General features: G+C 69.0%; 1 protein-coding gene across 1 annotated transcript in view; it reads right to left on the bottom strand.

The window, feature by feature from the left end:
- MEGF8 (multiple EGF like domains 8) overlaps window positions 1-16122 on the bottom strand; it is a 39816-nt gene that overhangs the window by 17203 nt on the left and 6491 nt on the right. The window contains exons 7-24 of the mRNA XM_075018760.1: window positions 15843-16056; window positions 15411-15591; window positions 15067-15212; window positions 14741-14860; window positions 13588-13751; window positions 12985-13092; window positions 12463-12610; window positions 12205-12368; window positions 11922-12116; window positions 9187-9387; window positions 7583-7822; window positions 6727-6845; window positions 6523-6654; window positions 4766-4879; window positions 3337-3585; window positions 2287-2516; window positions 1963-2173; window positions 126-357 (exon numbers count right to left, since the gene is read on the bottom strand). Coding sequence (XP_074874861.1) covers window positions 126-357; window positions 1963-2173; window positions 2287-2516; window positions 3337-3585; window positions 4766-4879; window positions 6523-6654; window positions 6727-6845; window positions 7583-7822; window positions 9187-9387; window positions 11922-12116; window positions 12205-12368; window positions 12463-12610; window positions 12985-13092; window positions 13588-13751; window positions 14741-14860; window positions 15067-15212; window positions 15411-15591; window positions 15843-16056 — 3168 coding nt within the window. The remainder of the gene's footprint in view (window positions 1-125; window positions 358-1962; window positions 2174-2286; window positions 2517-3336; window positions 3586-4765; window positions 4880-6522; window positions 6655-6726; window positions 6846-7582; window positions 7823-9186; window positions 9388-11921; window positions 12117-12204; window positions 12369-12462; window positions 12611-12984; window positions 13093-13587; window positions 13752-14740; window positions 14861-15066; window positions 15213-15410; window positions 15592-15842; window positions 16057-16122) is intronic.

Genomic DNA, 16122 nt, shown 5'->3' with positions numbered 1-16122 from the left:
CACCCCCCTGTGCCCCCCAGCACCCCCTCATCACCCCAGCACCCCCCTGTGCCCCCCAGCACCCCCTCATCACCCCCCTGTGCCCCCCCTCATCACCCCAGCACCCCCCTGCGCCCCCCCCTCACCATGCAGGGTGTGTGGAGGTCAGGCTGCAGGGTCAGGCTGATGGTGGGGCAGGGGTCCCCGGGGGGGCACGGCTCCAGGCCCCCCGTGGCTGACAGCACCCATACACAGTAGGAGAGACCCCCCCCAGCTGCTGGGACCCCCCCGGCGAGCCGGGACCCCAGGGCCACAGGCGAGGAGAGGTTGACCAGCAGCGAGCGGCCCCCGCACTCCCGGTAGCACGTGCCCCCGTCCCTGGGGGGGGCAAAGAAAGGGGGGGGGGGGCAAAGAAAGGGGTGGGGGGGGGTGCTGAGCGGGGTTCGGGGCTTGCGTGAGGGGCAGGGGGCTGCAGAGGGGGGCAGGGGCCGGTGCACGGGGGTCTGGGGCTGCTGAATTGGGGCTGGGGGCTCGCACGGGGGGCTGGGGCTGCTGAATGGGGGTCTGGGGCTGCTGAATTGGGGCTGGGGGCTCGCATGGGGTCTGGGGCTGCTGAATTGGGGTTGGGGGCTCGAGTTGGGGCTGCTGAATTGGGGTTGGGGGCTTGCACGGGGGTCTGGGGCTGCTGAATTGGGGTTGGGGGCTCGCACGGGGGTCTGGGGCTGCTGAATGGGGGTCTGGGGCTGCTGAATTGGGGCTGGGGGCTCACATGGGGTCTGGGGCTGCTGAATTGGGGTTGGGGGCTCGCATGGGGGCTGGGGCTGCTGAATTGGGGTTGGGGGCTCGAGTTGGGGCTGCTGAATTGGGGTTGGGGGCTTGCACGGGGGTCTGGGGCTGCTGAATTGGGGCTGGGGGCTCGCACGGGGGCTGGGGCTGCTGAATTGGGGTTGGGGGCTCGAGTTGGGGCTGCTGAACAGGGGTTGGGGGCTTGCATGGGGGTCTGGGGCTGCTGAATTGGGGTTGGGGGCTCGCATGGGGGTCTGGGGCTGCTGAATTGGGGTTGGGGGCTTACACAGGGGTCTGGAGCTGCTGAACAGGGGTTGGGGGCTCGCACGGGGGTCTGGGGCTGCTGAATTGGGGCTGGGGGCTCACACGGGGGTCTGGGGCTGCTGAATTGGGGTTGGGGGCTCGAGTTGGGGCTGCTGAATTGGGGTTGGGGGCTCGCACAGGGGTCTGGAACTGCTGAATTGGGGCTGGGGGCTCGCACGGGGGTCTGGGGCTGCTGAATTGGGGCTGGGGGCTCGCACGGGGGTCTGGGGCTGCTGAACAGGGGCTGGGGGCTTACATGGGGGTCTGAGGCCAGTAAATTGGGGCTGGGGGCTTGCATGGGGGTCAGGGGCTGGTGCCTGGGGCCAGTGCACTGGGGCTGGGGGCTCACGCCGGGGGCTTGCACGGGGGTCTGGGGGCTTGCACAGGGGTCTGGGGCTGCTGAACAGGGGTTGGGGGCTTGCACGGGGGTCTGGGGCTGCTGAATTGGGGTTGGGGGATAGCACGGGGGTCTGGGGCTGCTGAATTGGGGCTGGGGTCTCGCACGGGGGTCTGGGGCTGCTGAATTGGGGCTGGGGGCTCGCACGGGGGTCTGGGGCTGCTGAATGGGGGTCTGGGACTGCTGAATTGGGGTTGGGGGCTCGAGTTGGGGCTGCTGAACAGGGGCTGGGGGCTCGCACAAGGTCTGGGGCTGCTGAATGGGGGCTGGGGGCTCACACAGGGGTCTGGGGGTGCTGAATTGGGGTTGGGGGCTTACATGGGGGTCTGAGGCCAGTAAATTGGGGCTGGGGGCTTGCATGGGGGTCAGGGGCTGGTGCCTGGGGCCAGTGCACTGGGGCTGGGGGCTCACGCCGGGGGCTTGCACGGGGGTCTGGGGTTCCATCGGGGGGGGGGTGCGCGCAAGAGGGTCCTTCGCCCCCCCCGCCCCGTCCTCACCTGGGGTCCCCGAAGTACCCAGGGGCGCAGCGCTCGCAGTGGGGCCCTTCGGTGGGGGGGGCGCAGAAGCAGGCGCCGGTGGTCCCGTGGCAGTGGCCCCTCTCGGGCCGGCCGTGGCCGTGGCACCGGCACTGCCGGCAGCCCCCCGGTCCCGTGGCATCCCCGAAACTGCCGGGGCGGCAGAGCTGGCAGCGTTCCCCGTGGGTCCAGTCTGCGAGGACAAGGGGGACACGGCGGCGGGGGGGGGGGGACGACACGTGGGGACACGTCACGGCGCTGGGGAGGGTGGGGGGGGGCAACGCCGGGGTCCCCCCGGGGACTCACTTTGGCAGCGGTCGCAGACGCCGGGTCCGGCCGTCTCGCAGGTGCTGTGGAAGTGGCAGCCGCAATCCACGGAGCAGAGGGCGGCCGCGTCCCCCCCGGCCGTGTCCCCCCCGGCCGCGTCCCCCCCGCGGCCGGTGGCGTTGGCAGGCGGCGAGGTCCAGCCCAGGTGGCAGACGCAGGTGTAGTTGGGGGCTCCGCTGCAGTAGCCGTGGCCGCAGTCCTCGTAACACCTGGGGGGGACACGGACACACCGGTGTGGGGACCCCCCCGAGAGCAGCACCCGTGTCCCCCGCACAGCCCCGCAGCACCGGGAGGGCGGGAGCCAGCTTCTGCGTCCCCCTCGGCATCCCCAGCGCATGGGACGGGTGTGTGTGGTCCCCAGGTACCCCCAAAATGTTCCCATCCCGTGGGGTGGGCATCTGTGATCCCCGTGCCCCCCAAACATCCCCATCCCATGGGATGGATGTCTGTGATCCCCATGCCCCCTAAACGTCCCCATCCCACGGGGTGGACGTGCACGGTCCCCATGCCCCCCAAATATCCCCATCCCATGGGATGGATGTGTGTGATCCCCATGCCCCCCAAAAATCCCCATCCCATGGGGCGGACGTCCATGATCTCCGTGCCCCCCAAACATCCCCATCCCATGGGGTGGATGTGTGTGATCCCCATTCCCCCCCAAAAATCCCCATCCCATGGGGTGGATGTCCACGATCCCCATTCCCCCCCAAAAATCCCCATCCCATGGGATGGATGTGTGTGATCCTCATGCCCCCCAAACATCCCCATCCCATGGGATGGACGTGTGTGATCCCCGTGCCCCCCAAAAATCCCCATCCCATGGGGCGGACGTCCACGATCCCTGTGCCCCCCAAATATCCCCATCCCATGGGGCGGACGTCCACGATCCCCGTGCCCCCCAAACGTCCCCATCCCATGGGATGCCCACTGCGTGGTCCCCGTGGCCCCCCGGCTGGCCGTATCTTGTCTCCGTGCCCCCCCAAACACCAGCCAACGCCCCCTCGTGTCCCCCCCCCGTGCCCGGCTCACGTGCGGTTGCAGTGGGTGGTCCCGTCCCCGGCGTAGCCGCGCCGGCAGCGGCACTCGAAGGCCTGGGGGGTGTTGTGGCAAGCGGCGAAGGGGTGACAGGCGGCCATGCCCAGGCGGCATTCGTCCACGTCGGGGCACTGGCCGTAGGACCAGGCGGCTGCCCGGCCGGGGGGCAACCCCCCCGGCTCCCCCAGAGCCACCGAGCAATTGGGGTAGCCCCGCAGTCCCGAGAAGTCCCCCTCCAGGCACCTGGGGGGGACAGCGGGGGGGCTCAGCCGACATGGTTTGGGGGGCGTCCCCCAAGGCTCAAGGGGTGCCCTCGGCCCACGGGCTCTTGGGGACCACCCGGCGGTCCCCATGGCCCCCAAACGTCCCCATCCCATGGGGTGGATGTCCGTGATCCCCATGCCCCCCAAATATCCCCATCCCATGGGATGGATGTCTGCGATCCCCATGCCCCCCAAATGTTCCCATCCCATGGGATGGATGTCTGCGATCCCCATGCCCCCCAAAAATCCCCATCCCATGGGGTGGACGTGCACGGTCCCCATGCCCCCCAAATATCCCCATCCCATGGGATGGATGTCCATGATCCCCATGCCCCCCAAATATCCCCATCCCATGGGATGGATGTCTGCGATCCCCATGCCCCCCAAAAATCCCCATCCTGCGGGGTGGATGTCCATGATCCCCATGGCCATGCACCCCAAATGTCCCCTCGGCCCACGGGCTCTTGGGGACCACCCGGCGGTCCCCATGGCCCCCAAATATCCCCATCCCATGGGATGGATGTCCGTGATTCCCATGCCCCCCAGACGTCCCCATTCCATGGGGTGGATGTCTGTGATCCCCATGCCCCCCAAAAATCCCCATCCCATGGGGTGGATGTCCGTGATCCCCATGCCCCCCAAATGTCCCCATCCCATGGGATGGATGTCTGCGATCCCCATGCCCCCCAAATATCCCCATCCCATGGGGTGGATGTGCACGGTCCCCATGGCCATGCACCCCAAATGTCCCCTCGGCCCACGGGCTCTTGGGGACCACCCGGCGGTCCCCATGGCCCCCAAATATCCCCATCCCATGGGATGGATGTCCGTGATCCCCATGCCCCCCAAAAATCCCCATCCCATGGGGTGGACGTGCGTGATCCCCATGCCCCCCAAACGTCCCCATCCCATGGGGTGGATGTCTGTGATCCCCGTGCCCCCCAAAAATCCCCATCCCACGGGGCGGACGTGCACAATCCCCATGCCCCCCAAACGTCCCCATCCCATGGGGTGGATGTCCACGATCCTCATTCCCCCCCAAAATCCCCATCCCATAGGATGGATGTCCGTGATCCCCATTCCCCCCCAAACGTCCCCATCCCGCGGGGTGGGCGCGCACGGTCCCCACGGTCCCCACGGTCCCCACGGTCCCCACTCACCGTCCCAGCGTGGGGTTGTCGGCGTCGCCGCACCAGCCGCACTCGAGGTTCTGCAGGCACTCGCGGCACGTGTTGAAGCGGGAACAATCCAGGCACTGCGGTGCTGAGTGGACGCTGCCGGGACAACGGGGGTCACCCACCCAGCCACGGGACCCCCCAGGGCGACCCCTGGGCCCCCCAGGCTGTCCCCCTGCTCCTCAGGACCCCCAAGACGTCTACTGGACCCCCAGGATGCCCCTGTGCCCCCCAGGACCCTCTAGGACATCGTTGGGACCCCCAGGATGCCCCAGTGCCCCCCAGGACCCTCTAGGACATCGCTGGGACCCCCAGGATGCCCCTGTGCCCCCCAGGACCCTCTAGGACATCGCTGGGACCCCCAGGATGCCCCTGTGCCCCCCAGGACCCTTCAGGACATCTCTGGGGCTTCCAGGATGCCCCTGTGCCCCCCAGGACCCTCTAGGACATCTCTGGGACCCCCAGGATGCCCCTGTGCCCGCCAGGTCCCTCTAGGACATCTCTGGGACCCCCAGGATGCCCCTGGGACCCCCAGGACATCTCTGGGACATCTCTGGGACCCCCAGGATGCCCCTGGGACCCCCAGGATGCTCCAAGATATCCTCTGGGACCTCCAGGATGCCCCTGTGCCCCCCAGGACCCTCTAGGATGTCTCTGGGACCCCCAGGATGCCCCTGTGCCCCCCAGTACCCTTTAGGACATCTCTGGGACCCCCAGGATGCCCCTGTGCCCCCCAGGACCCTCCAAGATATCCTCTGGACCCCCAGGATGCCCCTGTGCCCCCCAGGACCCTCTAGGACATCGCTGGGACCCCCAGGATGCCCCCACGCCCCCCAGGACCCTCTAGGATGTCTCTGGGACCTCCGGGATGCCCCTGTGCCCCCCAGGACCCTCCAAGATATCCTCTGGACCCCCAGGATGCCCCTGTGCCCCCCAGTACCCTTTAGGACATCTCTGGGGCTTCCAGGATGCCCCTGTGCCCCCCAGGTCCCTCTAGGACATCGCTGGGACCCCCAGGATGCCCCCGTGCCCCCCAGGACCCTCTAGGACATCGCTGGGACCCCCAGGATGCCCCTGTGCCCGCCAGGTCCCTCTAGGACATCTCTGGGACCCCCAGGATGCCCCTGTGCCCCCCAGGATGCTCCAAGATATCCTCTGGGACCTCCAGGATGCCCCTGTGCCCCCCAGGACCCTCTAGGACATCTCTGGGATGCCCCTGTGCCCCCCAGGACCCTTTAGGACATCTCTGGGGCTTCCAGGATGCCCCTGTGCCCCCCAGGACCCTCTAGGACATCGCTGGGACCCCCAGGATGCCCCCGTGCCCCCCAGGACCCTCTAGGACATCGCTGGGACCCCCAGGATGCCCCTGTGCCCGCCAGGTCCCTCTAGGACATCTCTGGGACCCCCAGGATGCCCCTGTGCCCCCCAGGACCCTCTAGGACATCTCTGGGACCCCCAGGATGCCCCTGGGACCCCCAGGACATCTCTGGGACCCCCAGGATGCCCCTGTGCCCCCCAGGATGCTCCAAGATATCCTCTGGACCTCCAGGATGCCCCTGTGCCCCCCAGGACCCTCTAGGACATCTCTGGGATGCCCCTGTGCCCCCCAGGACCCTTTAGGACATCTCTGGGGCTTCCAGGATGCCCCTGTGCCCCCCAGGACCCTCTAGGACATCGCTGGGACCCCCAGGATGCCCCCGTGCCCCCCCAGGACCCCCCTGCAGCCCCCCGCCCGGCCTCACCTGTCGTACCAGCCCCGGCAGTCCCCGTAGGGGTACTTGGCCAGGTAGGCGGCGAAGAAGAAGCAGCTGCGGGTGGACTGGCACCAGGCGCACTGGCTGGAGTTGGAGAGGCACTCGGAGCAGGAGCGGCGCCTGGGGGGTGGGCGCTGTCAAGACCCCTGCCCGCCGGACCCCCCCCCCCGGACCCCTGTCCCCGGCACTTACTGGCTGCAGAGGCTGGGGCAGTGCTGGGGGGCACGGACAGCCCCCGCCTGCCGCCCTCGGCGGCTGCAGACGAAGTCGCCCTTCTTGCTGCTGTGCGCCTGCCACTCGCAGAAGGGGTCCTGGGGGCCCGGGGGAGTGAGACCCCCTGCAGCCCCCAACCCCTCCCCAGACCCCCTGCAGCCCCAAACCCCTCAGCAGACACAAACCCCCTCTACCCCCAAACCCCCTCCACAAACCCCTGTGCAGACCCCAACCCCTCCCCAAGCCCCTCTGCAGCCCCCAACCTCTCCCCAAACCCCCCTGCAGACCCAAATCCCCTCCACAAACCCCTGCAGACCCCAACCCCTCCCCAAGCCCCCCTGCAGCCCCCAACCCCCTCCACAAACCCCCTGCAGCCCCCAACCTCTCCCCAAACCCCCTGCAGACCCCAACCCCTCCCCAAGCCCCTCTACAGCCCCCAATCCCCTCCACAAACCCCAAACCCCCACCCAAGCCCCCCTGCAGCCCCAAACCCCCTCCAAAAACCCCTCTGCAGACCCCAAACCCCCTCCCCAGACCCCAATCCCTTTCTCCAGCCCTCAAGCCCCCTCCCCAGCCCCTCTGCAGCCCCCCAAACCCCTCCCCAGACCCCCTGCAGCCCTCCAAACCCCTCCCAGCCCCTCTGCAGCCCCCCAAACCCCCTCCCTAGACCCCAATCCCTTTCTCCAGCCCTCAAGCCCCCTCCCCAGACCCCCTGCAGCCCCCCAAACCCCTCCCAGCCCCCCTGCAGCCCCCCCAAACCCCCTCCCCAGACCCCAATCCCTTCCTCCAGCCCTCAAGCCCCCTCCCCAGCCCCTCCGCAGCCCCCGGCTCTCACAGCGGCGCAGGCATGGCAGTCGCGGTAGTCCTCGCAGAGGACGCAGTTGGCGGGGGCCAGGACGAGGCGGGGGCCCCCCCCTCCGCAGAGCCCCCCCGGGGGGTGCAGGCGGCCGTGGCAGGAGGCGCTGGGGGGGCACCAGCCGCAGCCCTGGTCAGCCAGGCAGGCCAAGCAGGAGGGGTAGGAGGGGCAGCGCCCCGGGGGGGAGCGGAAGGGCTCCAGGAAGAAGAAGGAGATCTCCTGGGGGGTACGGGGGGGGGGTCTCAGGGCGGGGGGCACCCCCGGAGCTGCGCCCGGACCCCCAGACCCATGGGCCCCAGAGAGCGGCCCCCGGCCGGAGAGGGCACCTCCGCCACAACCCACAGCCCCATACAGACCCCTATGCACCCCATAGGGACCCCCCACCCCAACTTGCACCCCACAGAGAGCCCCTACCCCAAATGTGCCCCACAGAGACCCCCTACCCCAACCTGCGCCCCACAGAGACCCCCCACCCCAACCTGCACCCCACAAGAGACCTCTTACCTTAATCCTGTACCCCGCAGGAGCCCCTTACACCAATTCAGGATCACAGAGACCCCCTACCCCAACCTGGACCCCCACACAGACCCCTTAGACCAGCCCTACAACCCCCGGAGACCCCTTAGACCAGCCCTACAACCCCCAGAGACCCCTAACTCCAACCTGCACCCCCTGAGACCCCCCCACCCCAATTCTGCACCTCCACAGGGACCCCCTACCCCAACCTGTACCCCACAAAGAACCCTTTACCTTAATCCTGTACCCTGCAGGAGCCCCTTACACCAATTCAGGATCACAGAGACCCCCTACCCCAACCTGTGCCCCACAGAGACCCCCTACCCCAACCTGCGCCCCACAGAGACCCCCTACCCCAACCTGCACCCCACAAGAGACCTCTTACCTTAATCCTGTACCCCGCAGGAGCCCCTTACACCAATTCAGGATCACAGAGACCCCCTACCCCAACCTGGACCCCACAGAGACCCCCTACCCCAACCTGGACCCCCACACAGACCCCTTAGACCAGCCCTACAACACCCAGAGACCCCTAACTCCAACCTGCACGCCCTGAGATGCCCCCACCCCAATTCTGCACCTCCACAGGGACCCCCTACCCCAACCTGTGCCCCACAAAAAACCCTTTACCTTAATCCTGTACCCTGCAGGAGCCCCTTACACCAATTCAGGATCACAGAGACCCCCTACCCCAACCTGGACCCCACAGAGACCCCCCACCCCAACCTGCACCCCACAAGAGACCTCTTACCTTAATCCTGTACCCCGCAGGAGCCCCTTACACCAATTCAGGATCACAGAGACCCCCTACCCCAACCTGGACCCCCACACAGACCCCTTAGACCAGCCCTACAACCCCCAGAGACCCCTAACTCCAACCTGCACCCCCTGAGACCCCCCCACCCCAATTCTGCACCTCCACAGGGACCTCCAACCCCAACCTGCGCCCCACAAGGAACCCTTTACCTTAATCCTGTACCCCGCAGGAGCCCCTTACACCAATTCTCCACCCCATAGAGACCCCCCACCCCGACCCGCTGCCCCCCCCCGGGGACCCCCGCACTCACGCTGCCCCCCGGGACACCGGTGCGGTCCCAGACGAGGGTGAGCTCGCTGCTCTGCCCGCTGCCCGAGCTGTTGAAGTGTCCCTCCACCTGCACCGCGTACTTGTTGCCCCGCTCGGGTGCCCCAAAAAGCCGCTCAGGGCGCGGACGCTGCAGGGGACGCGTCTCCCGTTCCTGCTGCACCGACCAGCGACCCACCTCCTCCTGCAAGGGGGACCCCAAAACCCCATGAGGACCCTGAGCCTTGCTGGGACCCCCGGCACAGCATGGCACCCCACCTCCTCCTGCAAGGGGGACCCCAAAACTCCACCTCCTCCTGCAAGGGGGGACCCCAAAACCCCACCTCCTCCTGCAAGAGGGACCCCAAAACCCCGGGGGGACCCTGAGCCTTGCTGGGACCCCTGGCACAGCATGGCACCCCACCTCCTCCTGCAAGAGGGACCCCAAAACCCCACCTCCTCCTGCAAGGGGGGACCCCAAAACCCTGGGAGGACCCTGAGCCTTGCTGGGACCCCCGGCACAGCATGGCACCCCACCTCCTCCTGCAAGGGGGGACCCCAAAACCCCACCTCCTCCTGCAAGGGGGACCCCAAAACCCCGTGAGGACCCTGAGCCTTGCTGGGACCCCCGGCACAGCATGGCACCCCACCTCCTCCTGCAAGGGGGGACCCCAAAACCCCAGGGGGACCCTGAGCTTTGCTGGGACCCCCGGCACAGCATGGCACCCCACCTCCTCCTGCAAGAGGGACCCCAAAACCCCACCTCCTCCTGCAAGGGGGACCCCAAAACCCTGGGAGGACCCTGAGCCTTGCTGGGACCCCCGGCACAGCATGGCACCCCACCTCCTCCTGCAAGAGGGACCCCAAAACCCCACCTCCTCCTGCAAGGGGGACCCCAAAACCCTGGGAGGACCCTGAGCTTTGCTGGGACCCCCGGCACAGCATGGCACCCCACCTCCTCCTGCAAGGGGGACCCCAAAACCCCACCTCCTCCTGCAAGGAGGGACCCCAAAACCCCACCTCGTCCTGCAAGGGGGTACCCCAAAACCCCAGAGGGACCCTAAGCCTTGCTGGGACCCCCAGCACAGCATGGCACCCCACCTCCTCCTGCAAGGGGGACCCCAAAACCCCACCTCCTCCTGCAAGGAGGACCCCAAAACCCCAGGGGGACCCTGAGCTTTGCTGGGACCCCCGGCACAGCATGGCACCCCACCTCCTCCTGCAAGAGGGACCCCAAAACCCCACCTCCTCCTGCAAGGGGGGACCCCAAAACCCCATGAGGACCCTGAGCCTTGCTGGGACCCCTGGCACAGCATGGCACCCCACCTCCTCCTGCAAGGGGGACCCCAAAACCCCACCTCCTCCTGCAAGGAGGACCCCAAAACCCCAGGGGGACCCTGAGCCTTGCTGGGACCCCCAGCACAGCATGGCACCCCACCTCCTCCTGCAAGGGGGGACCCCAAAACCCCAGGGGGACCCTGAGCCTTGCTGGGACCCCCAGCACAGCATGGCACCCCACCTCCTCCTGCAAGGGGGACCCCAAAACCCCACCTCCTCCTGCAAGGAGGACCCCAAAACCCCAGGGGGACCCTGAGCCTTGCTGGGACCCCCGGCACAGCATGGCACCCCACCTCCTCCTGCAAGGGGGGACCCCAAAACCCCACCTCCTCCTGCAAGGAGGGACCCCAAAACCCCACCTCCTCCTGCAAGGGGGGACCCCAAAACCCCACCTCCTCCTGCAAGGAGGGACCCCAAAACCCCACCTCCTCCTGCAAGGGGGACCCCAAAACCCCGGGGGGACCCTGAGCCTTGCTGGGACCCCCGGCACAGCATGGCACCCCACCTCCTCCTGCAAGGGGGACCCCAAAACCCCACCTCCTCCTGCAAGGAGGGACCCCAAAACCCCACCTCCTCCTGCAAGAGGGACCCCAAAACCCCGGGGGGACCCTAAGCCTTGCTGGGACCCCTGGCACAGCATGGCACCCCACCTCCTCCTGCAAGAGGGACCCCAAAACCCCAGGGGGACCCTGAGCTTTGCTGGGACCCCCGGCACAGCATGGCAGCCCACCTCCTCCTGCAAGAGGGACCCCAAAACCCCACCTCCTCCTGCAAGGGGGACCCCAAAACCCTGGGAGGACCCTGAGCCTTGCTGGGACCCCCGGCACAGCATGGCACCCCACCTCCTCCTGCAAGGGGGACCCCAAAACCCCACCTCCTCCTGCAAGAGGGACCCCAAAACCCCAGAGGGACCCTGAGCCTTGCTGGGACCCCCGGCACAGCATGGCACCCCACCTCCTCCTGCAAGAGGGACCCCAAAACCCCACCTCCTCCTGCAAGGAGGGACCCCAAAACCCCACCTCCTCCTGCAAGGGGGACCCCAAAACCCCACCTCCTCCTGCAAGGAGGGACCCCAAAACCCCACCTCCTCCTGCAAGGGGGGACCCCAAAACCCCATGAGGACCCTGAGCCTTGCTGGGACCCCTGGCACAGCATGGCACCCCACCTCCTCCTGCAAGGAGGGACCCCAAAACCCCACCTCCTCCTGCAAGGGGGGGGCAAGGGAGACCCTAAACCCACGGGGAGGTCCCCAAACTCCCCCCAGACCCTATTATCCTACCTCTTCCCGCATGGGGATGACCCCAACCCCCCCCCGGACCCCTCCCAAACCCCATTATCCCCCCTCCTCCTGCAAGGAGGGAGCCCGAACCCCCCGGATGCCCCCCCGCCGCCCCCCGTTACCAGCTCGGGGGAGTTGGGGTGCCGTCCAAGGCGGGCGACGACATAGAGGCGCTGGATGCGAGCCCAGACGCTGGGGCCGGGGCCGGGGACGAGGGGGGGTCCCAGCAGCGGGTAGATGAAGCCCCGGTAAACGAGGGAGACGTCGGTGTCGCCGCTGGGGCTGAGCGTGATGGTGGTGCTGCGGACGATGGAGACCTGGGGGGGGGGAGCGGCTGCCACCGGGACCCCCCGCCCGGACCCGGGGGACCCTCGGGGAAGGGGGGGGGGAGCACGGGGCACCCACCTTGTCAGGCTGGGAGTCGTTGCGGGGCTGCTGGTAGGTGACGAGGTGGAGGCCGGGGAGGAAATTAGCGGTGCGGCAGTGCTGGAGCGCGGTGACGAAGACGGGGCGCGGACCCCACCAGCCGTAGGTCCCCGAGATCTGCCCCACGCGGCAGCGGCTCTGCTCTGGGGGGGGGGGGGGGGGGGCGTCAGGGGGGGGGTTGCGTCCCCTCCGCGGACCCCCGTTCCCTTTACAGACCCACCGCGGACCCCCACTCACCCGCCACGGGCATGCAGGTGTCGTTCTGCACGCACCAGCCGAAGGGGCCGGGGGCGCGGGGGGGGCCCGGGCCGGCCCCCCCGAAGGCCAGGCAGGACTCGCAGTCCACCAGCAGACGGGCCAGGCCCAGGCAGCCGGTGCTGGGACACTGCGGGGGGGGGACACACACACACACACGACACGGGTCAGCCGGGACCCCCCGCCTCCCCAAACGGGGGGCTCCACGCGGCGCTGGGCTCCCCCCCGACGCATCTAGGCATCCTGGCCCCAAAACTGCCCCCCCCCCCTCAATGGACCCAAGTGTCGTGGCCCCCCCCGCTGTCCCCAACACCCTGACCCCCAACACTGCTCCCTCCCGGGGGTCCCCAGCATCCCACCCCCCACTTTCCCCAGGGGATCCCAGCATCCGTGACCCCCGCCCCCCCCCCCAAATTTCCCCATAGGACCCCAGTATCTGCCCCCCCCTGCCATTTCCCCAGGGGACCCAGCGTCCGGGCCCCCCCCCCCCCCCCCCCCACTCACGTTGCTGTGGGGTGTGGGGCTCTGGCACCCCCCGAGGCACCAGGCGCACTGGGGGTCTTTGGTGCAGGTCCCCCTCTCGGCGTAGAGCGAGCAGTAGTCCAGGTGGTACTGGGGGGACAGCGGGAGGGAAATTCCCAGAACGGGGGGGGGGGAATTGAGGACCCCACAGCCCAGGGGCTGGGGACCCCACGGTGAGGGGAGGGGGGGAGCCCGGGGACCCCCACAGCGAGGGGATGGGGGAGCCCGGGGACCCCCACGGCGAGGGGAGAATTGGGAACCCCATAGGGAGAGGTGGAAGGGGTGGGGGGACCCAGGGACCCCCAGGGTGGGCTGGGGGACTGGAGGACCCCTCAACCAGAACAGAGACATCCCCCCCCCCCCCGGGGTGGGTTAGGGGACCTGGGCACCCCCCCAGATGGGAGCAGGGACCCCAGAAATGAACCAGTGGAACTGCTCACCCCCCCCCCCAAATGGGAGCAAGGACCTCCAGGGGGAACTGGGGGCTCCAGGGACCCTCCAGATGGGCTCAGGGACCTTAGGGGTGGGTGGGGAGCTCTAGGGACCCCCCCGATGGGCACGAGGACCCCAGGGGGCAACACTCACGTTCTGGGCCGGCACCTGGAAGACGAAGGCCGGCACTTTGTAGGCCAGAAGATCTCCTCGGGGGGCTCCGCTGAAGCCCCCCGCCACCAGCAGCACGCTGCCCCGCAGCACCCCGGCCACGTGGGCGTAGCGGCCCTGCCCCGGGGACCCCCGGGACCCCTGGTCTGGGAGCACATGTCAGCATCGAGGGACCCCCGGGACCCACTGGGATCCCCAGGACCCCCAAACCCCTGTGTGACCCCCAGTCTGGGGGCACGTGTCAGCATCGAGGGACCCCCGGGACCCCCCAGGACCCCTGGTCTGGGGGCACCTGTCGGCATCGCAGGACCCCCAAATCCCCCAGGGATCCCCCAGGACCCCCCATCAGGGGGCACATCAGCATCGCAGGACCCCCAAATCCCCCAGGGATCCACAGACCCCCCCGTCAGGGGGCCCATCAGCATCGCAGGACCCCCAAATCCCCCAGGGATCCACAGACCCCCCCGTCAGGGGGCACATCAGCATCGCAGGACCCCCAAATCCCTCAAGGATCCACAGACCCCCCCGTCAGGGGGCACATCAGCATCGCAGGACCCCCAAATCCCCCAGGGATCCCCCAGGACCCCCCGTCAGGGGGCACATCAGCATCGCAGGACCCCCAAATCCCCCAGGGATCCACAGACCCCCCCGTCAGGGGGCACATCAGCATCGCAGGACCCCCAAATCCCCCAGGGATCCACAGACCCCCCCGTCAGGGGGCCCATCAGCATCGCAGGACCCCCAAATCCCCCAGGGATCCACAGACCCCCCCGTCAGGGGGCACATCAGCATCGCAGGACCCCCAAATCCCCCAGGGATCCCCCAGGACCCCCCGTCAGGGGGCACATCAGCATCGCAGGACCCCCAAATCCCCCAGGGATCCCCCAGGACCCCCCGTCAGGGGGCACATCAGCATCGCAGGACCCCCAAATCCCCCAGGGATCCACAGACCCCCCCGTCAGGGGGCCCATCAGCATCGCAGGACCCCCAAATCCCCAAGACCCTAGTGTCCCGTGTCCCACGCAAGACCTATCCCTGTGTGTCCCCCCACCATGGGGCAGCCCCACGCGTGTCCCCCCCGCCCGTGGGGCAGCCCCCGACCCCCTCACCGTGGGGCAGCCCCCGACCCCCTCACCGTGGGGCAGCCCGTGGGCCAGTTCGGCGCTGGGGACCCACTGGTGACAGCCGAGGTGATAGAAAAAGATCTCATCCTCGTAGCACTTCTCCTCGTGGTAGTGGATGTGCACGTTCCCCCCTGCGTGGACAGGGCGGGGGTCAGCCCCTGGGGGGGGCCGGACCCCCGCCTGGGGGTAGCGGGGACCCCCTGGGGGGCAGCAGGGACCCCCTGGGGACCCCATTCACCGCAAACCACAACCACGGTGATGAGCGGTGGGTCCCTGGGCGGGGGGGGGTCTCGCCCTGCTGCCCCCGATTGGGGGGGGTCTGGGGGTCCCCGCTCACCGTAGACCACCATGTAGTCGCCGATGACGGTGGCGGTGTGGAAGGCGCGCTCGCGGGGTCCGCGGGCGCCGTCCCGAGCCCGCAGGGTGGTCCAGTGCCGCAGGTCGACGTGGAAGAGGTCGGTGGTGTTCACCCGCATGCTGAACCTGGGGGCGGCCGTGGAGGGGGGGGGCAACGCCGGGGGTCACGGGGAGCGCGGGGACAGCGCCATAGGTGACGGGGATGGGACACTGGGACAGGGACATCCCTGGGACCCCCCACGGCCACCCCAAAGCCCCCCAGCCTGGCCCAGGCCCCTCCAGGGTCCACCCATGCCCCCCCCCCAGCCCCCCTGTCCCCCTTACCGTGCGGTGGAGGGCCGGTGCCCCCCGTAGACGAGGAGGGTGCGGGAAGGGGGGTGGAAGACCATGGAGTGGCCGGCGGCGGCGGGGGGCTTCCCGCCCCACGGGACCACCCGTTCCCAGCCCCACGTCTCCAGGTGGAAGCGGAAGAGCTGGGAGGAGAAGACGTCCTCGGCCGTGCGACCTGGGGGGGGGGGACGGACACCCGCTCAGATGGGGACCCTGGGGTCTGGGACCCCCGCTATGGGGTGCCCAGCCCCCTCTGCCCCCCACGTGCCGACCCACGGACCCTATAGATGGGGGGGGCCCCGGTATCCAGCCCCCCACAGCCCGACCCACGGGCTCCGGAGCTCGGAGGGATGGTCTGGCCCCATCATCCCCCCCCCCCAGACCCCACAGCTATAAGGGACCCCAGCCCCCCCCCTCGCCCCCCACCTCCAAAGATGTAGAGCCAGTCGTCAACGAGGGCAGCAGCGTGGCCGGCCAGCCCGGGGGGCCGGGTGCCGTTCTGGGGCTGCAGTTCCCGCCAGCCCCCCCGGAAGGGGTCGAAGACCCAAACGTCGTGGGCCAGCGCCCCCCCCGCCAGCTCGCCCCCGCTCAGCACCAGGGCGTCGCGCCAGCACACGGCCACGTGCGAGTGCCGGGGGGCCTGCGGGGAGGCGTCAGTGGGGGGGACGGGGACCCCCAGCTTTAGGGGGGGGACACGCCAGGGCCG

Source organism: Buteo buteo, chromosome 31 (genome assembly GCF_964188355.1).
Source record: "Buteo buteo chromosome 31, bButBut1.hap1.1, whole genome shotgun sequence".
Lineage (NCBI taxonomy): Eukaryota > Metazoa > Chordata > Aves > Accipitriformes > Accipitridae > Buteo > Buteo buteo.
This window is presented reverse-complemented; position numbering and strand designations above follow the sequence as displayed.